The 21,861-nt window shown below is 41.7% G+C and overlaps 3 protein-coding genes across 6 annotated transcripts; 2 read left to right on the top strand and 1 right to left on the bottom strand.

Annotated features, from left to right (window-relative positions):
• The first annotated feature begins 273 nt into the window (after positions 1 to 273).
• Positions 274 to 7,064, top strand: LOC105925208 (profilin-2). Of its 2 annotated transcripts, none has more exons than XM_012860942.3 (3): positions 274 to 673; positions 1,726 to 1,918; positions 5,559 to 7,064. In XM_012860942.3, the coding sequence occupies exons 1-3, from the start codon at positions 545 to 547 to the stop codon at positions 5,654 to 5,656; spliced, it is 420 nt and encodes a 139-aa protein (XP_012716396.1). In that variant the 5' UTR covers positions 274 to 544; the 3' UTR covers positions 5,657 to 7,064. The 2 variants fall into 2 exon arrangements, with proteins under 2 accessions (XP_012716396.1, XP_012716397.1); XM_012860943.3 differs by having other exon boundaries at positions 276 to 673; positions 5,229 to 7,064.
• Positions 7,065 to 11,521: 4,457 nt separating this feature from the next.
• On the top strand, positions 11,522 to 19,027 carry LOC105925180. 3 transcript variants are annotated; one of them, XM_036137920.1, is made up of 8 exons: positions 11,522 to 11,875; positions 11,984 to 12,145; positions 12,228 to 12,346; positions 12,424 to 12,589; positions 14,375 to 14,490; positions 14,568 to 15,881; positions 15,969 to 18,856; positions 18,931 to 19,027. In XM_036137920.1, exons 1-8 carry the CDS (start codon positions 11,599 to 11,601, stop codon positions 18,989 to 18,991), a joined length of 5,103 nt encoding a protein of 1,700 aa, XP_035993813.1. In that variant the 5' UTR covers positions 11,522 to 11,598; the 3' UTR covers positions 18,992 to 19,027. The 3 variants fall into 3 exon arrangements, with proteins under 3 accessions (XP_035993813.1, XP_035993812.1, XP_035993811.1); XM_036137919.1 differs by having other exon boundaries at positions 14,568 to 15,869; positions 15,957 to 18,856; XM_036137918.1 differs by having other exon boundaries at positions 14,568 to 18,856.
• A 760-nt stretch (positions 19,028 to 19,787) lies between these two features.
• On the bottom strand, positions 19,788 to 21,725 carry ahsg2 (alpha-2-HS-glycoprotein 2). Its single transcript, XM_012860925.3, has 7 exons — positions 21,486 to 21,725; positions 21,199 to 21,309; positions 21,031 to 21,112; positions 20,792 to 20,946; positions 20,605 to 20,700; positions 20,430 to 20,498; positions 19,788 to 20,354 (listed from the first exon to the last, which is right to left on the bottom strand). The coding sequence occupies exons 1-7, from the start codon at positions 21,681 to 21,683 to the stop codon at positions 19,980 to 19,982; spliced, it is 1,086 nt and encodes a 361-aa protein (XP_012716379.2). The 5' UTR covers positions 21,684 to 21,725; the 3' UTR covers positions 19,788 to 19,979.
• Between the last annotated feature and the right edge of the window lie 136 nt (positions 21,726 to 21,861).

Genomic DNA, 21,861 nt, shown 5'->3' on the forward strand with positions numbered 1-21,861 from the left:
CACCGGATAGCATTTTAACTTGGAAAAAAAAGTGGGCATCAATTTTGAAAAAAAAAAATATTATCTTATGTATATACATATACTAGCACGTTACACTGCTGTCTGTCTGGAACCGTCTTTGTCACACAACAAGAAAATAGTCTGCATAAGGGGAAGACGGAAGGAATGAGGAAAAAGAATAAAACGAGCACATGTCCATCCGCCTCTGACCCACAGCACTGACTCTTGGCTGAGCTGATAAGTCCCTCTTTATTCCACCGCGTGCTGCCGTAAAACGCCAGGGAGCTCATTGTGCGGAGTGATCTGATACGGACTACACCCAGCAGCCGCCGCCTCACTGCCCTGGCTTTCTTTGCTGCCCCAGCCTTCGCGTTGGTCAACGTCGAAGTGTGGGTTAGATTGGAGACTCTAGATTCGCCTGGAGACTTCCCTCCCTCACCTTCCTGATCGCGTGTCTTTCTTTTTTTGGTAACCTTACCCGCGAAGCTCTGTTTTTTTATATATATATATATATATCTAAATTTATAGCGTCAGTTTCTTGAATATGTCTTGGCAAAGCTACGTGGAAAACCTGATGGCCGATGGCAGCTGTCAGGATAGCGCCATTGTTGGGTATACGGACGCCAAATATGTGTGGGCAGCGCATGCCGGTGGCACATTCAACAACATAACGGTAAGTAATTAAGAGTAAAATGAGCGTGGAGAGGCGGCGTTGCTGCTCGGCGGCGCTGGCGTGGGGTTCCCCACGCGGACGCTCGGCAGCGCTAAAACCGTTACCTCGCAGGCTCTAAATGAGCCGGGCTAACGGTACGGAGCTAGCCCGGTGGGCTAACTAGCTTATCGGCAGGTGGCCTTGCGCTGCACGTTAGACATCCCGAGCAAAGGCGGACAGGTCCCGGCTTTGGTGGCGCGGCTGCAGACACCGGGACGGGGCTCGGAGCCTGCGGCGTTTTGCCGCCGGCGGAAGAGCTGCAGCTCTGAGCGTGAAGCTAATTGAAGGCAGCTAGCAGACGGCGTCTGGCAGGGGGAGCGTGCATGCTTTTTGTGCGCGCAGCTGCTCCGATTAGCTGAAGTTAAGCTGCTACTTTAGCGACTGACTACCTGTGGTTCCCAGAGGCTAACCCGGGCTAATGTCTGACCGCCCGGTCCACAAGCGCCGGCGGTTCACGCCTTTCCCATTCAGCGGGACTAACCACAACCACATGCCGTTCAAACTGGAAAGGAAACAAGTGTTTATTTATTTATTTGAGAAGAATGCCATGGGGGCGAGCTTGGTGCATAGCGACACATTATTGTCGGTCTTCATTTTATTCATACGTATTATATAATATGTATAAAATCTCACTGTATTCCTGAAATGACAAATTTAGCAATTCTGGGAGCACCAGTATCTCTATACAATCTGAGGTAAATAAAAAAATAAATGAAAAAAGCGCAAACGTAGCAGATAATAATTGAAGATTTTCAAATCGAGTTTTTTTTGTCATTGTTCTTGATTTAGTCCATTGATCTTTTCAGCTGAAGAGAAATGCAGGGACAATTTGGAGAACTGCGCTCTGTGCTGCATTTTATTGATGCTGCATGCAAGAAATGCCTGACTTGACTGATAAAATTGGTCATCGTCAATGATCCGTTCATCTATTGGGTCAACATATTTAGCTTTTTGTCCTTAAGGGGAAAAAATAAAAAAAAGTAATTGTCTTGAACTGTGCTTTTGTGTTTCAGTCTCAGGAAATTGACGTCCTTGTTGGTAAGGACAGGGAGTCGTTTTACACAAACGGTCTCACTCTGGGCTCCAAGAAGTGTTCCGTCCTCAGAGACAGCCTCCATGATGACGGCGACTGGACGATGGACATCCGGACAAAGAGCCAGGGAGGAGAACCCACGTATAATATTTCTGTAGGAAGAGCTGGAAAAGGTAATGGCAGCTTTATGTTTGCACATGGGGGAAGGGGGGGGGGGGTCCTCAAATTGGGATTTGTCGTTGTAAAATACTTAAGAAAACTAGAGTATCAACTATGTCCCAAGGCTTTTTAAAAAGAGGTGCAGTGTACATTGTTGAAACAGCTAAATGTAGCAGAGTTACCCTAAAGGCTAGTTTCTCCTTGGTAGTCCCAGATCTCGGTAAGTATCTAGCATGTAGATTAAAAGCATGTTGACATAAGAAATCTAACGATTTAAAAAAAAAAAAAAGATGAGTCCTTTTAACAATTTTAGATTAAAGATCAGTCTGAACAGAGGCTACTTTTAGGGTTTTGGTAGAGGGATTATTTACATACAAATTATTCTGATTTTTAACTCTGAAGCCTCTGGTAGGTTGTGGTCTGCAACAATGACCTTCCCTGACCTCCTTCAGTATAGGGAACATAAGGTATCTGTTGATGACCAACAAGCACAAACATGACAGGGTATTAAGCAATGTTCTCATCTACTGGGTTGACGTTTCTAATACTGCTGTCATATCAGGATGTTAGAGGTCCTGGGTCTGGGCTATGCTCTGACTATGTGTTCACCAGCGCAGTCCAGACATCTTTATCCAGGCTGAAGCCTATTAAAGTGGTGCCTTAACATTTTTAAAATGGCAGCCATTAGTATCCTGCCTGTGGTGGAGGACTCTTCATGTAGTGGAAGTGAACTTTGTTTACAGGTGCTGGTCATATAATTAGAATGTCATCAAAATGTTTTTTTTTTTTCTACAAAAAGTGAAACTTCTATATAATATTAATTCATTACACACTGTGTAGTTTATTTCTTGTAATGTTGATTATAACTGACAACAAACCACAAATTCAGTATCAGAAAATTAGAATATTAAGACCAATGTAAAAAAAAAAAAAGGATTTCCAGAAATGTTGGCCAACTGAAAAGTCTGAGCATGTTCAGCACTCTACTTAGTTGGGGCTCCTTTAGCCTGGGTTACTGCAGCAATGCGGCGTGGCATGGAGTCCATCAGTCTGTGGCTCTGCTCAGGTGTTATGAGAGCCCAGGTTGCTCTGATAGTGGCTTTCAGCTCTTCTGCATTGTTAGGTCTGTTAGTATCTCTTCTTCCTCTTCACGATAACCAATAGATTTTCTCTGGGGTTAGGGTCAGGTGAGTTAGCTGACCAATTAAGAACAGGAATACCATGGTCCTTAAAGCAGGTACTGGTAACTTTGGCACTGTGTGCAGGTGCCAAGTCCTGATGGAAAATAAAATCTGCATCTCCATAAAGTCGGTCAGCAGCAGGGAGCATGAAGTGCTCTAAAACTTCCTGGTAGACGGCTGCATTGACCTATGACCTCAGAAAACCCAGTGGACCAACACCAGCAGATGACATGGTACCCCAAACCATCACTGACTGTGGAAACGTGCAGTGTGGACTCTGCCTCTCCTCCAAATGTTAAATCTACTTTCATCAGAGAGCAGAACTCTGGATCCCTCAGCAGCATCTCAGCAGCATCCAGTCCTTTTTGTCTTTAGCCCAGGCGAGACGCTTCTGACGCCGTCTGTTGTTCCACAGTAGCTTGACAGAAAGAAAGTGACGACTGAACCCATTTCTCCGTCTGCGTGGTGGTTCCTGAAGCTCTGACTCCTGCTGCAGTCCACTCTGATTCTCCCCCTCATCTGTGATGGGTTTAGTTTCACAATCGTCTCCAGGGTGCGGCCATCCCTGCTGCTTGTACATTTTTTTCTACCACATCTTTTCCTTCCCTTGGCCTCTCTATCAATGTGCTTGGACAGCTCTGAGAACAGCCAGCCTTTCCAGCAATGACCTTTTGTGTCTTGCCCTCCTTGTGCGAGGTGTCAGTGGTCGTGTTTGGGACAATTGTCAAGTCAGCAGTCTTCTCCATGATTGTGTCGCCTACAGAACTAGACTGAGACCATTTCATGGCCTTTGGAGGTGTTTGGAGTTCATTAGCTGATTAGAGTCTGGCACCAGGTGTCTTCAATATTAAACCCTTTTACAATATTCACATTTTCTGAGACTGGATTTGGGGTTCTCATTAGTTGACAGTTATAATCATCAAAATGAAAAGAAATAAACATTCAGTCTGTGTGTACTCAATGAATATAACTACTGGAAGAAAATCTGTGTTTTCATGATATTCTCTGATCAGCATCTGTATAAAGCACCCTTTTTATAGGTTTAGAATCACACAATGCTTTAAAAAAATAGGCACAAAGTAAAACGGGCCTTCAAAAAAGCATAACATATTTTTTTAGTTTTTTCCTCGAGACTAGATTGCATCTTTAAAGAATGAATGAATTAAGCATCTTTACTCCTGGGTTTTTTAGGTTTCTCCCATTCATTGTTCAGGAACTAATTACTTAGGCTCAACAGGTTTATCAGCTAGCATCCAGATTCAAAAGCCCTTAAATGTCCAGTTGGTACCAAGTTCCAACAGGGAAATGAGTTTAATGTGATAATGGATGTATTTGTTTTAGCTAATATCGGCTTATTGAGGGTAGGGGGGCAGTATACGTTCCTCAGAATAAAAAAATTAAACCTAAGAACTTTTTAAATCTTCATGAAAGCAGCATAAATTCCTGAAGCCCGTCCTGTGAAGGGAGCCTCTTCTCTGCATCGTATGTCTACCCAATAGTTTCAGTCCAGATGTTGTTGCTTTTTAATGAAGGGTTGTGCTTATTGGTTAACACAGAAACCGGCCACAGTGCAGCTTTACTCTGGCATAAACGGTTTTAGCTTAAAACGGCGACAAATCCTAAAAAACAAGCATCGGTAGAAGGAGAAACGCCAAACTTTTTTGTTTTCTTTTAACTTTCTAACTTTTTCCCCCTTTTCCTCTGACTCTTGTACACAGTCAGTTAAATGAGCATTAATGAAATATTGCACCTCAAGAGACTGCAGCCCTGTGCTGGAAGCATTGCGTACCATGGCTTTGTCCTTTTTTATACACACATCTCATCATATAAACTCAGTTCTTTGCTAGAAGTCTCTACAAATAAAGTCGTGCAGCTACATCTACGTCTGGCAGCTCAGAGGGAGATCTTCTTGTCCTCAGTAACTACAGTCTTATTACCAGGCTGCATTATTACAGAAAATATGTAAATACAACAATATCAATGCTGCGAGGTAAAGAAAAAAAAATGCTTCTAGTAGATATAAATTCAAAGTGGTGCACATTTCTGTTTCTTACTTGGAAAGTATTTTTCTTTACTTTTTTTTTCTCTCCTTCTTTTTTTACTTAACTGTCCTTTTCTTTCCCCCCCATCTTTTCTCTTTCAGTTTTGGTTCTTGTAATGGGCAAAGAAGGGGTCCATGGAGGCGGCTTGAATAAGAAGGCTTACTCGATGGCAAAATACTTGAGAGATTCGGGGTTTTAATGTTGTCGTGCTGATGTAGATAAAAGTTGAGGGACAAAAGAGGAAAAAAATTATTGCTGTTAAGATTTCTCCTGCAAGCAGTGAAATGTTTTGGAAACATTTAATAGCAGTGAAGAGTGATGAGATACTGTGTCACCTTTTGTTCTCACCCTTTCATCCTGTATGGGGGGGGGGTGGGGCTCTTCTATTTCGTTCATTTGTCTTTTTTTTTTTTTTTCCCCCTGTGCTCCAGTATTGGTTTTAGTCATGGGAAAGGAGGCGGTCCATGGTGGGAATCTTAACAAGAAAGCACATGCAATGGCTGAGTACCTGAGGAAGTCTGGATACTAAGCAACCTCGCCGCCACCCATTGGTCAAATTAGCAGCTCCCTCACCCTAATGTGTTGACACTACTTCCTGGATTAGGTGGCAAACAGTGTTACTTCCTACCCAGTCTTCTTTCATATGCTTCATATGGTCTTTTGTTGGCTCAACTCCCAAACATTTTTTTTTTTTTTCAAGTTCCATCGCTTTAATGTTGTTCATCATGATTGTCGACACTACGGTTATGGCATGTTTATGGAGATGTTTAATCAACCAAACATGTTTAAACAAAAAAAAAAAAAACATTAAAATTGCATACTTAACTACATATGTCAAATAAATTTGGACGCATTGTTAACATGAACTGGCTTGTTTTCTCTGTACACACGAAGCTAGTTTTCTTTTTGTTTTTTTATAGCATTATTAAACCGATGCCTTTTTTATACATTAGCATGCAGGAATTTTGAACGTTGCATGTAGGAGCTTTATCATAGCAAACCCAGCCCTGTTCCCCATGTTCTTCCTCAGTGTTTCAGCCAGAACTATCCATCACCTGCTACCGTCCATGACAGGATTAATTTTTGTTATTGTACCTGAATGTGGTCTTAAAGTAACCGGTGAGGCGTCGGGCTGTTTTTGAGTGTAACTTAAGGTCAGCGTCTCACCGGTCGTCATGCTTGGTCCCATCTTGGAGTCTCAGTGAGCGATCCATCTCTTACAGATGTTCCTGTCATCTCCTGCTATGTATACTTTTTAAATAAATTTATTTTTTTTTGGCTGTAAAAACACTACACCATTGTGAGCACGCCCTCCCATGTGGACCAACTTCCATAGGAGAGGTACTTTAGCTTATTAGAGGTGATTGTTGGCTGCCTAGACACCACCGAGGCGACTTCAGATGACTGTAAAACATGTAACTGCTTCTTTAGACTTCACTAAAATGTTTCCTCACTAACAGAGTTATCGCTAACTTGATGTGCATTGATTACTACAAAAGGCAATGTCATTTTTACTACAGTGTGAATGCATTTAGACTGTACACCGAGGCTGCTGGGCTCCAACACCTTGGGATTATTTTGCCTTGTGCTTTAGTCATCAAAGTGTATTCACAACTTGTCATAGTATGGTACCTAGAAATATATTAAAACAATGCTGTGTACACTAAACATTGAAAATGGTGTTGGTTGGAATAAGAACATTTGTAAGTTGTCTTGTGCTTTTTTTTTTTTTTTTTTCCTCCCCTGAAAAATAATTGTATTCTGTGCCATAAAAATCAATTTGTGATCTGATACTAATCGGAGTTGGATTTGTATCTGCTGTCCCAGTGAGAAATAACTTTTAATGGCACTTTCTTAAGGGATATTTTGGCATTGGTGATCTCCAGACTTTATGGGATATGTACAGAATTAAAAACAACAACAAAACAAGCTTGAAATATTTTGTCATCCTTTGAGTTGAAATTGAATCTTTATTTTTATTTTTTTTGCTTGTATGGAGTCTTTTTCAAATGCCATGAGTTGAGCCATCTTGTTTGTTAGTGAAATAAAAGCTAATACCACCAGAGATGAGAGCTAAGAATGGCTGTAATTTAAGCATTGCTCACTGTTTCTCAGATTTAGGTTTCACAACCTGTTTATTGGGTTGTAGCAAAATGTTCTGTTTCTCTGAATAATAAAGTAGAGATAATCCAGCCCATTTCTTGTGATTTACCCTTAAAGCGTTGAGAAAATTACCTAAAGTATTGTAGGTGCAGATTTATCAAAAGGTAAAAAAAAAAAATGACCACAAAACTCTAGGGTTCATAGAAAGTAAATCTAAATGAGCTAAAATGTACATTTCTACTTTATTAAGCTCTTTATCAGGCCAAAGGAAGAAAAAAAAAAAACTTAGTCCATGGACTGTAGTACAATTAAAAGAAGGCAAGTTTATTTATAAAGCTCTTTTCAGTAGCAAGATGATTCAATGTGATGTACATGAAACAAAAAAGGAAAGGATTAGGCAAACGCAATGTATTGGAATAGCAGCATGTCAGATACAGTATAAGACAAGTTGGACTACAAACTCCATTAACATTTAAAGTCTTTTTTACCTTTAAATAAACTCAGGGTTTCAGCACTTTTACAGTCTGCTGGGAGTTTGTTCCAGATCAGTGGAGCATAACTAAATTCACATAACTTGTTTGGTTCTGGGTACGGAGAGTAGGTTTAAACCAGAAGACTGTATGGGCCCTATTTCAGAAAGAATGGCCGATCTACTCTGAGTAGTTCCACCTCATGCTGTCATACTTTTCATAGGTTTCGGTTTCAGAACAGGTGATGTTTATCAGGTAACTAAACTCAGTGTTCAATCAACCCTGAGTTAAAGGCAAGCAAGAAAGAAGGCCTCATCAATGGAACACAGATGACGTGAATCAACATGGCAACTGCAGTGAATTAGACATTTTTAGTGAAGGCATATGGAGAATATTAAACCAGAACTAACAAAAATAAACAATAGTTTTGCTGCAGAAGAAGCGAGTTAGCGGCAGATAGTTTGTGAAAAAGTCAATGCATGAATGATAGTGTTATTTGATGGAGAATTCAAGCTGTGTTCTCACACTACACCCATTCAACACCACAAAAAAAAAGGGGGGGGGGGGGCAACACATTTTTTAGGTGTCTAGGTGCAACCCGGCTGGCATTAAAAGGACGTGGCAGCAAATCAAGATGAAGTATGAAAATACAGTTTAATCAGGTATGGTTAAGTTATTCATATATTTAACCACACTCAACTAAAGTATTAATTGACTATGTCAACATTTGCAATTAATGATGTGATGGTTGGAGTTATGAAATAACATGTTCATTCATTTTAGTTTTTTTTTTTTTTTTAAGGATTTGGCTTTACCCATCCTAAAAATGAGTTGACACTGATCTTCTTGTAGGTGTATAACTTGTGCTAGCCTCACTTTATATTAATCATATAGGCTATATTTATATTTTAAGTTGAAGTAAAGGTGGCGTTATTTAAGTGAAGAAATGTGTTGTAGCCCTAATGGTGTTGGAGGAAAAACATGAATGGAAAACTAGTGCTGGAAGTCTTAAAATTTCATACTGAATAAATTATTGCTTTCATTCTGTCATTTTTTTATTAGTCTTGTGGGTCCCTGACTATGGAACACCTTTAAACTCTACTATAAGTGAGTGCAACAGTAACAGTAATGACAGGGCGACGTGCAGCTGCATCTGAAATATTTCCTGCATCACCCACATTGTTAAAAAGCTGCTATTGGCATAAAAAAAGAGCAGCTCAAAGAAATTTTTCAGAACTGGGGGCGTCCCCTCGTGTTTGAAGAGCCATATGGGGCTGAGAATATTGAGATAAATCATTGACAGAAGCGGAAAAAAAAGTAACGCTTGAAAATATATTAATCCAGAAATGATAAGACATTTAATCGTGGTCTGTTCAGCTTCTCCCGGCAGATTTCTGTGGAGTATTTGCGCCCCAACATACAGGCTCCTCCGGAAAAGGGCACCTTTTTCAACACTTCCTGGTACAGATCTCAGCTAAAAAGTAGGAAAAGCTCAGAGATTGCCCAAACAACTCTGCTCGGAAGCAGGGTTATTTCATGGAGTAATTTGTTGTCATAATTTAACTCAGTGTAAAGGCTTCTGCTGAGCTTTCTGAAACAGAAAAGCCAGGATATACAGGTATTTACCCCATAAAATTATTCTAAATATCCACTAACCCAGCTTTCTGAAATGGGGCCCAGGCTGACGGAAGATGGAACACTATACCTTTTTTCAACCTACACTCAAGCATTGAGTCAATTGGATTAAATATGTTGCATTTGTTTCACTACAACATAAAAAAAAACATTACAACATTAATGTTTTTGTTAATGCTGTGGTGCTTTCATTAATGTTGTAGTGCTTTGCACCTCAGGGCCTCCGTACTCAAACCCCCAAAACAATTTGAAGAATGGGATAAAACATTGTCAAAATACATTTGGGGAAAAAAAGCCGGAGTCAAATATAAAACCTTACAATTAAAGAAAGAAAAAGGGGGTTGTGGGCTCCCCTGTTTACGAAAATATTATTGGGTCAATTGAGACCATTAATATGTTTGTGCTGTTTGGATTTTACCGCGGGATGGAAAGATGTGGACGTAACAACTATTAAAACAATACAGATTAAAGCGATTATAGCTAAAACTGCAGAATAAAACTAATTTGGCAGCTGAATCCATATATAAGTAATGATAACTACCTGGAATGAAGTAATTCAAATTTATTATTTGGAAAACTCCTCTAAAGTTTTAAGATGGTGTGCTTATGATTCAGACTGTACCCCAAATCAGCATGATAATAGATTCAAAATGTGGATCTCAAAGACCTGACAAGCTATTATTCTTTTGTCCACAAGGGGACATTTCATAGTTTTGAGTCCTTGAAAAGAAAATATGATTTAAGCGTAGACGATTTCAGATATCTACAGGTCAGGAATTGTTTCTTTTAGGAATTAAAAATGCATTTAAATAACTTTGGATTTGTGGAGATATTTATTTTATTAACTAAATTTAGAGGAGTAAAAATTATTTCCAGGTTGTACAATGCCATCCTGTGGCGTAAGAAGGACAGCACTGTTTATGTTAAAGAGAAGTGGGAAAAGGAAGTTAGTTTGGCAATCCCAGAGGAAAATTGGGACCATATCTATAAAAATACAGTGGATGATTTTTCTATCACAACGTAGAGGGACACTTTTTTACAAAATAGGGTCAAAATGGATGGAGTACTTTAAGCCTGTTATTACTGCTATCCTCACCCAAGTCCTTGTATGTTTGTTTTGTTTTGTTTTTTGTAAAAAGAAAAAAAAAAAGAAAATGTAATGTAATACAAGTAAGCTACTAAAATATAACTTGCTTTCTTAATAATAAAAAAAAGAAAAGTTAATATGAAAAATTGGATACAGAGCAGTGTACATCATCTGTCCATTCTAGAAGAATTATTTAAGATAATTTTGGTCTAAATGACCTGAAAGCTATTGAATCTAAATCATGAATTTTGATAAAAAATTAATAAAAAACAAACAATCAAGAAAATGCTTTAGCATTGGATAAAATGATTATGCCTCGTCCGTCTAGCATATGACAGTGTTTTGTCAATAATTTTGTGTCACATGTTACTCAGGCAAGAAAGTTATTCATTTTTGTTTCTCAAGAGTTTTATTTTGGGAACTTTATCGACGGCCCCTAAGCCAACCACCGTGTGTAGGAGGAGCGATGAGACAGAGAGCGGCAGCCCCACATCAGCCTCCCTGTACGGGCTGGAACAGGAGGCAGTCCCCGCCCAAGCTGCGGAGCGCTAATGTCCCCTGTCCAAACTCAAACCAACGTCATCAGGATTCTCTAAAGGACGTCATGCGGGACAAACGGTGAGTCGTCCAAACGACCCAGCATCCCTACTGGATCTGGAGGTCAGGGATGGCGAGTAACCTGTTTTTTAACCCATTCTGCGGATTTTACAATTTAGTGATAACAAAAGCCATAAGTTCTGTTTTGCAGCTAGCTGAAATAGATCTGTCACCAGGGCGGTCCTTGAATAGCTGGATATTTACTGAGATGGTACCTGTTAGAGGACATCCACCTGCCATGTTGGTTTGTTAAATGTTTCTTCTCTTATTGTTGCACACCCAGATCATCCTATAGGGCCACGTGCCACATAATAAGATGGATCAATCATAGATTTTAGTCAAAGTACAAAACACTAGGCTGCTAGACGTCTTGATAAGCTCTTTCATTTCACGCAGCTGTCTTTTTCTGAGCCGTGTGCCAATTAGCGCCGCGGTCCACACACCTGCTGCACCCAGGTGTTCACCAGAGCCTAATTAAGATGCCGTGCTGGGGTTTAAACATACCGGCCTGGTGCGGGGTTCAGCTTACGTGGGACGCTGCAGAGGCCGTTTGCACTGCTTTCTTTCTCCTCCGCTCGAATGGCGTGTAGACAAACCAAGGGGAGTGCAATCTTAGCCTATTTGGGACTTCTTGTGTTTGTGACGTCACCGTGCCGCTGTGCAAAACTTACGAGGCTTAAGGCGTTGGATGAATCTAGAGAATCCCCAGTGCACACAAAAAGCCGCCCTGACAGAGGTCCTCTGCACAATGGAAGACTCTTAATTATGCAAAACTCCCTGAAAGACGCTAAGCTAAACGGAACCAACGCCACAGAACCGGTATATGACGTTGAAGCTGATTACCAGGCAGACATGGGTACGTGTTGCAGAAATGTATATATATCCTAAATGTGGGCATGCCTTATGGTCATTGTGGGACAGGTATACTTGATTGAATTTAGTCAAACTGAGCTTCATTAAAAAGGCTGGCAGACCAAACAACTAACTGGAAAAACCGACTGGCAAAAGAAGGCGATGGAAAGCCTCCTTAAAATGGAGTCGAAGGTGGAGTGCATGCAAGACTCCATGAAGCTCCTTGTTCACGATGCTGCTTCAACCCCTGCATCGCTCATCTTTGTGGACAGGGGTATGTTTCTTTTTCTCTCTTTTGCACAGTTGTTCCAAGTCACGATTCTGTATGTATGTTTATTTATTTATTTTTTTTACAGGTAATTTATCTCCTCTGTCTTTGACAAAGTTGCCCTCAAGCTGTGGCTACACCATCAGGTCAACCCAGAAAGACTTGGTCTTGATGGCACCTTATAATGGGTGCTTCATCGTTTTTCAGGTGGGCTTTCAGTTATGAAGTGTCTTCACATTTGAGCAGTCTTATGCATGTTTATCTGTAAGTCTCTCTGGTTGCAGGAGAACTACTATGTGCTTCCGTTGCTCTGGTGGGGCCTACCTGTGAAAATGACATGTCCTTTAATGGAACACGTGTCTCAAAACCCTCCAATGGTTACTTGTCATGCTGAGGGCATGATTGTGAAAACTGAATGGACTACCTCTGCTTCAAAAATCAAAGTAAATGGTAAGTATTTGCCTCTTTCAATCTACTCCTGTGATGGTTGCTATGGCGCTCCCTATATATAGTAAATTGCAGATACATTTGTTGTGCCTTCATAGGAAAATGGCTGCAAACTCAAGCCACAACAAATGTCCTGGGCTGACTCCTGTACTTTTTAAATAAGAATTCCTTTTTTTACTTTAAAAATTATGTATAATATCAGCTGTAATATAACGTAAGCACCAACATTTAAAAACCACCGTTTTGGAGTAGTTTTTTTTTTTTTTTTTTTTTTAATAGCCTTTCTGGTTATTTAGCTGGGGAATGACAAACTGAATTCCTACATTCCTGTGTAAAGAACAGTGCAATTAATGGGACTTTTCCATGGCATCTGTCTACCCTACACCACTCTACTCATCCTGCCCGAGCTCCCCTCCAGTGTACCGCTTTTGGTTTTCAATAGACCCGTTAACACAGTGACTTTAATCAGAAATACTTTAATAATCCCAGAGGGAAATTGTTGAAGCCCACCTTCGTTTTGCCTGCTGCTGCTATTAAGCCTTATTGTGTGGCATTAACTCAGAAGAAATGTGAGAAACAGTAGAATTAAAAACTTTAAGAAATCGCAAATGAAAACATAAATGAAACAAAATACAAATGATGTAAATGCAAGAATGTCTTGAATGCATTTTAAGGATAAAATATTCCACCGGATAAGTATGTGGATCAGATCAGACTCTGACATGTCTGTCTGTGTCTCTCTCTGAGATCATTCCAATTTGATAAAAGTTGGGGCTCTTTATTTTTATATGCCAGATATTGGGTATTTGTGCTGCGCTTATTCCTTGGAGTTTTCTTTGGGTTAGATCAATGGTGGAGGAGCTGAAGAGAAAAGCTGCTCCCGCAGTACTGCCAGTACCTTGGCTGTGCTTCACGCAGCCTCTGTCAGACGTGGGTACAGCGATTTCTCTGCCCCAACCACACAGTTTATTTATTTTGTCCTCCTCCTCTTCTCCCCTCATTCTACGGCTGGCTGGCACAACCATGGCCAGTCACTGCTAGTTGGTGATTGGCTGTAAGAGCTCTACTCGATAACCACCATGCTACGACTCAATCCGAATAGCCTTTATAGATTAAGGACTCTTTAGCCAAAGAGGAAGTGCGTCAGCGGTCGCCATAAGTGCTGGCCGAATCGTGCAGTCAGTAAGGAAGTAGGCAGGAAAAATAACCTGTATGCTAACTGCTGTGGGTAATTTTGCCTAGAAACCCTGCAATGTCCCTTACTGGCATTAAGAACCCTTAAGGTATCCCACAATCCTTTGCATGACATATAAGCACAGCCCCCTAATGGAAATCAACTGAGATTTCTGGAGAGAAGAGAACTTATTTATTTATTTATTTTTTTATTTGTTTTTTTAAGTTCATTTTCAGGAGGCTGTAGGCCTGGATTAGACTCATCATTCATGTGTTTCCGTCATGTAATGATGTCAGACTTGAAAGCTGTCCGTATTCAGCACAGCAGGCCGAAGCGCCTTTCCTCCCCATGATGGTGTTCTTACAGTTGACCCCAAGGTCAAGGAACATGAACTAATGGCTATTAAGGGATGGAGCCTACCGTTCGAGCGTTAGAAAAAAGAAATGCTGCTGGGTAGGGGGGGAAAAAAGCCAGTCGAAAAGCTCTCAAAGCGCACAGTGTGGAGTAGAGTATGGCCCAGTGGAGTCCATGGAAAAGTCCCAAATGTATGTGGACCCTGGATTATCAGTCTACCTCAAATCTACTTTTTTTTTTTTTTTTTTTTTAACTTGCAGTAAATGGAAACTGGGAATCCCTGTTGACTGCTGCACAGCGCTGTGTATTTGGCATAGTTGAACATCCTGAAGGTGTCGTTATCTCTGTACACTATGCACCTTGCTTGGTGAAAAAGGTATATCTCTATAAAACACTCAGTAACTCTTTGAAGGTGGGGAGAAAGTGTAGTAATCCACTGACATTTCTTTCCAGGATGGAATGTACACCCTTGAGTTGGCTGCAGATGCAGAAACAAAGGTTTCATGTCCGCCATTGTCGGCAGCTCCACACAAACTGACGGAGAGCCAAGTAAAGGGCTCTGGGCAGGAAAGTGACATTCCAGGCAAATGGGAAAATCATTTTCCTACACCATATCCATCTTTAACATTTCCTCCTGCTCAAACGGCCTCCCAGGTTCCGGCTTCTTCTCAGACCCCAAAGGTACCCAGCAAGCCAAATTTGGGTTCAAAACCCAAACTATTTCCTTACTTTTCGGGTTTTCCTGATGCTTACCTTCAAAGTCCGGACATTTCACCAACTAAGCCTCCACAGACCCCTACATCTGCATTTCCCTTTTATCCTCATCCACTCTATCCCCAATTCCTTCATCCTGTAATGCCAGAAATGATGCAACCAGAGATCAAATCACCTTTTTATGAATTGGATGACAATCAGATGCCAAATAAATTTAGGCTACCACTTTACCAGAAACCAGAGCCACCTTCAAGCTACCCTGAGGCTCAAGAAGATAAATTCAATATTTTTCATGACACAAAGGTTTTATCCCAGCTCGCCAATTCATATCTGTATCTTGAGAGGTTATCTGAGAAACCTGGGCAGTCTCATCCTATAATGTCAGAGAAAGGTCAAACTGCACACATGCCATTCCGTTTAATCTGCACTCGGCAGATGGCAGCCTCAAAACCATCTGGACTTTCTCAGTCTTCATGGTATGACATGTTTAAAGGTGAAGTGCACCAGCTATTTGCACTTGTGTGCACCCAGGTCGAACTAACCTTAAAACCTGGAGATGTTTTACAGCCACCGTACCCTGAAACTCCAAAGGGCCAGGTACATGGGCCTTTCTATCTATTGTGTGCCTTGCAGACACCAAAGCTGCGTCATTCGAAAACTTCTCAAGGCTATGTATACCACTCATTCTACGTCTTATGCATCCAGCACAAACAAAGCTCAAAGCCTGCTGAAGTTGCTTGGGCACAAGAATCTCCCAAGGGCCATCTATACCAGGCTTTCTACCCTTTTCTATTTTCTAAAAAATCCATTGGAGATACTGAGCCCCTACAGTCTGTAACTCAACCCCAGGTATACCCACATTTAGTTCCCTTCTATCACCAACCCAAACCAACCCAGAAACCTGCTGTAACTCAACCACCACCACAAGCAACTCCTCAACCCCAAGTTTACCCACAGTTTCCCTTCTATCCCCACCCTTCTTTCCCAACCCAGAAACCTGCTGTAACTCTGCCACTGCAACAAGCAACACCTCAACCCCAGGTATACCCACAGTTTCATTTCTATCCCCAACAAAAACCAACCCAGAAACCTGCAACTCATCCACCACAAGCAACTCCTCAACCCCAGGTATACCCACAGTTTCATTTCTATCCCCAACAAAAACCAACCCAGAAACCTGCAACTCATCCACTACAAGAAACTCCTCAACCACAGGTATACCCACAGTTCTTTCCCTTCTATTCCCAACAAAAACCAGCCCAGAAACCTGCTTTAACTCAACCACCACAAGCAACTCCTCAACTCCAAGTTTACCCACAGTTTCCCTTCTATCCCCACCCATCTTTCCCAACCCAGAAACCTGCCGTAACTCGACCACTGCAACAAGCAACTCCTCAACCCCAGGTATACCCAAAGTTTAATTTCTATCCCCACCCAAAACCAACCCAGAAACCTGCAACTCATCCACCACAAGAAACTCCTCAACCACAGGTGTACCCACAGTTCTTTCCCTTCTATTCCCAACAAAAACCAGGCCAGAATCCTGCTGTAACTCAACCACCACCACCACAAGCAACTCCTCAACCCCAGGTATACCCAAAGTTTAATTTCTATCCCCACCCAAAACCAACCCAGAAACCTGCAACTCATCCACCACAAGAAACTCCTCAACCACAGGTATACCCACAGTTCTTTCCCTTCTATTCCCAACAAAAACCAGGCCAGAATCCTGCTGTAACTCAACCACCACCACCACCACAAGCAACTCCTCAACCCCAGGTATACCCACAGTTTAATTTCTATCCCCACCCAAAACCAACCCAGAAACCTGCTGTAACTCAGCCACCACAACAAGCAACCCCTCAACCCCAAGTATACCCACATTTGTTTCCTTTTTATCCCCAACAAAAAACAACTCAGATGCCTGCAACTCATCCACCACAAACTCCTCAACCACAGGTATACCCACGTTTGTTTAATTTTTATTCCCAACAAAAACCAAACCAGAAACCTGCTGTAACTCTTCCACCACAAAAAGAAACTCCTCAACCCCAGGTAGACCCACAGTTGTTACCCTTCTATTCCCAACAAAAACAAACCCAGAGACCTATAACTCGGAAACCACAGCCAGCTACACAACAGGCCCAAGTATACCCACCGTTCTTCTACTTCTATACTCAGCCAACTGTGGTTAAACTTACTGTTACTCAATCTCCACAGCCTGCAACCTCTCAGAGTAAAGTTTACATGCATTTTTCTGACTTTAACCCCAAAGTAAAGCCAGCTTCAAATCCCGTTCCTGTTACTCTGCCCCAGCAGCTACAGCTTTCTAAGGGCCAAGCATTCCAGCCATTCTACAATTACTACCTACAAACTCAACCAAAGACAACTTCAAGTCCCACAGCTGAACCTCAGACACTGCAGCCAAAAGACCCTATGGGACAGGAACGACAACAGATGTGCTTTTATTCTCAGCTGTTGCCAGAAAATCGGCTAGCAAACATCCCAACTAAAACTGCTGAGGGACATGTATATGGACCATGTCAACAATCTAAGCAGCCAGATGTTGAAATGAGTGAAACGGTGTCTATGGGAAATCACCAATATTCACAGCCTGCTATTGCCAGCTCTCCACAAGGTCAGATTAAATACCCTTTCAACAGTTTCCACTATTCGCAGCACCCACAGTCTGCATATTTGTCATCTACTTCTATGCAACAACCACGTTCTGTAGCAAATGAGCAGAAAATGAACTCTTTCACATCAACACATGCCCACCCTGTGTACTGCCCACAATACTGTCCTTCTGGACTATCCAATTGCTGCCTAGAAATAGCTTTTCATCAGCATCTTCACATTTCTGCCCCAGGTGACATTAAAGCTGAACCTCAGTTTTATACAAATTTCTCACTGCTGCCTTATTCTGACTTTAGCCAAGGCTTGGAAACTGCTGAAATTTCTCAAAAGCTTTCAGCAGTTCTGCAGGCTGTAAGAAGCGGTGCTGCAACAAAATTTTCTCCTAGGGCACCTCAAAGTCCTTATGGAAACAAATACTTTTTCAATCCACCAGATGGCATTCTGTCCTCACGGAGGAGTAGTCGCAGCATGACAGCAAATCAAAAACCTGTTTACCCTCATTTTGGAAACAAATCTCTAAATCCCCTGTGGGATCATGTAGCACAAAATGTAGAGCTACAAGGTTTAGAGCAAGGCAAATCTGAATCTCCCAATGACTCCTCTAAACCATGGGCTTCAGATAATGAACAAGGCACATCAGTTGTACACTATGAACCTTTTAACGTTCGGTTTTCTGACCCATCCATCCATTCTAGGCCCAGTTTCATGTCTCATCTTTCCCAACATGGTCTACATATAGCAGAGCAGCCCAATAAGCCTGCTCTTGAGCGACATTCAACACATCATGACTTTAAACGTGCAATTGACAGGTCTTTCTCTACTTTCTACATGCCTGGAGATTCTTCTGTGTCTAATAACACTGTAAGCCTTAATGGATCTAAAGAACAGCCATCTAAGACAGGTCCAAAGAATCCTAGTAAACTCCAAAAAGCTCAAAATTTGCATTCTGGTGGTTTTGTATTATTACAGCATGGCCCACCAGGAAGGGAGCCCAGTCGTTTTAGTGATTCTCAAATGTCTTTTGACGAGTTGTCTCACGGCGCAAACTCAAAAACCCTAAAACTCTTAAGGCAACATGCTGATCCTCAAACCTTGGAGTCCATGCTGGAAGAAAAGGAAAAAAGGCTGGAAGAAGTGTCTACTTATCCACCTGGCGACACCAATCTGCAGAGGAATGGTTACACATCAGGTTCGTTTATCCCAAAGTCGGATGACTCTAAACCTGCGAGTGTGCTCCCTAAACAATCTTTCAGTGCTGAACAATTAAGGCCTGAAATTCTAAAGTCATTTGAAAGCCTCTGGAAATCCCAGACACCTTCAGACTTCAAGCAGTTTCTAGCCAATGTGCCAGTGAAGACTGAAGAGCTCCATGTTGGATCAACTAACCAAGAGTATGTTCTCAGTTTTTGAATGGAAGTCATTTACGCTGTTCTCATAAACTAACTTATTTTACTGTTTCTTGCAGAAATGGACAAGCTTCTTCAGATGGACATGGATTCAAAAGAGAAATGAGTTTTCTTCAATAAAAAATAAACTACTTGTTTTTCATATTTGTATTGGGAAAATTCTTTAAAGGTCCTACATGGCTCCAATGTGAAGTGATTTTTAGGTTTGGTGCTATAATTCTTGTCGAGGAATTAATTTGTAACCTTGCAACCCACATTTATGTGTAGCACTCTGTTCTGCACCTCATCACTCTGGGTCTGCTCCATTTGAATTGGTTTGGTGGAAAGGAGGGACATTCAGCAGAACTCTGAGTGGGCCAAAGCTTGGTTTTAGCCAATCACTGTATCAAATTAAAATGTAAGCTGCATGAGAAACCACAAGAAGGTATGCTAGTCAAGGTACTTTTTTGCTGTTCTTTCAAACAAGAAATCATGGCTTCATGATGTGAAAGCAGCAGTGACGTGTGCTTCCTCCTGTGCTGCCATGTTTCTGTTGCTTCAGCTGTGAGATAAATAACTGGGCAATTAACTGGCTTGGCCCTCAAAAGCCCTCTGTTTGATCAGTTTTCAAAGTGTGTGTGTGTGTGTGTGGGTGGTTGTAGTTGAGTAAGGGTACTAGAATGAAGTTTCAAATGTTGGTATTGGGTAGCTGAACTACATGCCTTTCCACATGATCACCCCTCCTTCCAACTATCTGTAATGCCCCTGGATACACAGGCATCCTGTTCGCATGAGTCAACACTATTGACCAACAGGACTATGCACTCTGTCAATATATGCTGTGTCCTCATTAACCTGTAAAAGGTAAAGTTTTCTATGCCAGCAACACCTGTATGTTACATGTACTTTTTTGGGACAGGGGGAATAAAGCACAGAGTAAAAACAAAGATTGATCTTTATTAAAAAGTTGCATGCAAATCTAATTGTAATTTTTTTTTTCCTCCAAACCTTGCATAGTCAGTTTAAAGCTCTATTCCTAACCTAAAAGTAATGATCACAAGACCCTTGCAGCAGTTCCTCTAGTACCAGTGTAGTTGAAGCAACAGAGTCTTTTGGAGCTTAAGATTATTTAGAAGAATCTGATCCTTCCTGGGCACAATTGCACTGGAGCAATGGGATCTTTTTGAGCTGCAGGAGCGTCTGCTACAACGGCGGCAGGTGCCTCTCTCTTCACCACACTGAGGGGGACCTCCACGCTGGCTGAAGAATCTGAAGACGAATCATCGGCAACTGCAGTGGGATTTGCAAGCACAGCAGTGGGGGCAACCGGGACGGCTTCAGCAGACTCTGCAGATTCCGCGGACAAATAGCCGACCATGTGGGGGTCATGGTGAGCGGTGAGTTTGTGGTGTCCAAAGCCGTGCTTGTGAGCAACGCCACCCGAGTGCACATGAACTTGTGGTGGGAAGACTTGTGCGGTGGAGTTGGCGTCCACAAGGGGCATCTGAAAGTTTTAAACATGTTTTAGATTTTGGTAGATCAGGTCTGTCAGAATTGTCAGTGTTTAAAGTATTTTTACCATAGTGGAAAACATCTTGCAGTTCACACTGGGGTCGTTCAGACCTTCGGAAGTACAAATTCCACGAGCCTGCAAAAGAAAATGTTTTTTGTATATTTATAGTGTTAATTTCCCCCTCCAAAAAAAAGCAAACTTCCAGTTACTCCTGCATTCTGTCATATAAGTTTGTACTTACAGCCACAGTGTCATTCAGGGGCACACAGGTGTCATTGACACAATTGCCCTCAATTACAACAAATTCTGTCTTGTACCTTTGCCCTCCTGACACAACCTGAAAGACATTTAAAGGGTTGAACATGTGTACATGCTTGAACATGTGGTTGGATGACTTTGATCATTCATGTGGACATGTTGAGCCCCACCTGTGCAGAAATTCTTCCGATCTCCAAAAGGGCATATGTAACATTTTGTGTCACATTGTTGAGTTTTGTCAGCGAAGCCTGAACAAAGTCCAGCCCTTGTGTGTGATTCAAAGGAAGGAGGGTAGGGCAGCCTATGCACAAGTCTTCTCTTGATTCTGGATATCAACCGAGAGAAAAAAAAAACACAATTAATCAAAGCTGATAATTTTGATATTGGATGCAGGTTTGTTCACTCTTACCTTCTGTTTTACATTTGAATGCTGTGACTGTTAGAACACCAGCAACCTTCTTCAGCACCACGTCACAATCCCCTTCAATTGCCTATAGAAGCACAGAGTCAGTCCAAAGAATGTACGATGTAAGAACAAATCTTACTGTTGCCTTGGAAAAAGAATCGGCATCCTCACCGTCAGATGTTTGGGCCTGACTGTGCAGTTGGCAACAGGTGTGGGGTCAAGTACATGACAGTCTGTCTCCAGCAATTCAATTTCCAGGACATATGTGTTGTTTCCATCAGGCTTGGCAAATTAAATAAATAAATAAATAAAAATTTCAATGTGCTTCAGCATTTTTCTCTATTTCTTAATGTGTTCATAGATTCTAAGTCCAAACTGTACCGAAATTTTAAATTTAAACCCTCCAGTTCAACAGCTGTAAAATCATAGAATCTGTAATAAGCAATATTCACACCTACCACAGTGTAGATCTTGATCTCTTCGATCCTGTTCAGTGCATACTTGTAGCCATGGGTGTGTTGGGCATTGAGGTAATCCTGAGCCACCAGCGCAGCCTCCTCTACCTCAGGGGAGTCGCATTCAGGCCGCAGCACATTCAGCTGAGCCCATATCCCCCCCAGTAGTCCCAAAGCCACACTGATGCCCAGGAGATGCATTTCTGTGCAAGAGGTATCGGAGAAGCTAGCCAAACAATAAAGGAAAAGAAGAGGCAGAGCTCTGGATGCCTGTGTTGTATTTATGCTGCACTTTAAACCGATCCACGTTAAACGCAGGGATCACTCCTCCTCCTGCGTCACATGTGGGCTGCACTCTGGATCAAGAGAGCTGCCAAGA

The sequence above is a fragment of the Fundulus heteroclitus genome, chromosome 6, assembly GCF_011125445.2.
Source record: "Fundulus heteroclitus isolate FHET01 chromosome 6, MU-UCD_Fhet_4.1, whole genome shotgun sequence".
NCBI lineage: Eukaryota > Metazoa > Chordata > Actinopteri > Cyprinodontiformes > Fundulidae > Fundulus > Fundulus heteroclitus.

Excerpts from the sequence above, each read along its gene's own strand:
- LOC105925208 (XM_012860942.3), top strand. The coding sequence starts at position 545 with ATGTCTTGGCAAAGCTACGTGGAAAACCTGATGGCCGATGGCAGCTGT. Across the intron at positions 674-1,725 it reads GCACATTCAACAACATAACG|TCTCAGGAAATTGACGTCCT; the intron begins GTAAGTAATTAA and ends TTTGTGTTTCAG. Across the intron at positions 1,919-5,558 it reads TGTAGGAAGAGCTGGAAAAG|TATTGGTTTTAGTCATGGGA; the intron begins GTAATGGCAGCT and ends CCTGTGCTCCAG.
- ahsg2 (XM_012860925.3), bottom strand. The coding sequence starts at position 21,683 with ATGCATCTCCTGGGCATCAGTGTGGCTTTGGGACTACTGGGGGGGATA. Across the intron at positions 20,701-20,791 it reads TCGGAAGAATTTCTGCACAG|GTTGTGTCAGGAGGGCAAAG; the intron begins GTGGGGCTCAAC and ends AATGTCTTTCAG. Across the intron at positions 20,499-20,604 it reads CCCTGAATGACACTGTGGCT|GCTCGTGGAATTTGTACTTC; the intron begins GTAAGTACAAAC and ends TTTCTTTTGCAG.
- LOC105925180 (XM_036137918.1), top strand. The coding sequence starts at position 11,599 with ATGGCGTGTAGACAAACCAAGGGGAGTGCAATCTTAGCCTATTTGGGA. Across the intron at positions 12,146-12,227 it reads GCTCATCTTTGTGGACAGGG|GTAATTTATCTCCTCTGTCT; the intron begins GTATGTTTCTTT and ends TTTTTTTTACAG. Across the intron at positions 12,590-14,374 it reads TTCAAAAATCAAAGTAAATG|TAAATGGAAACTGGGAATCC; the intron begins GTAAGTATTTGC and ends TTTAACTTGCAG.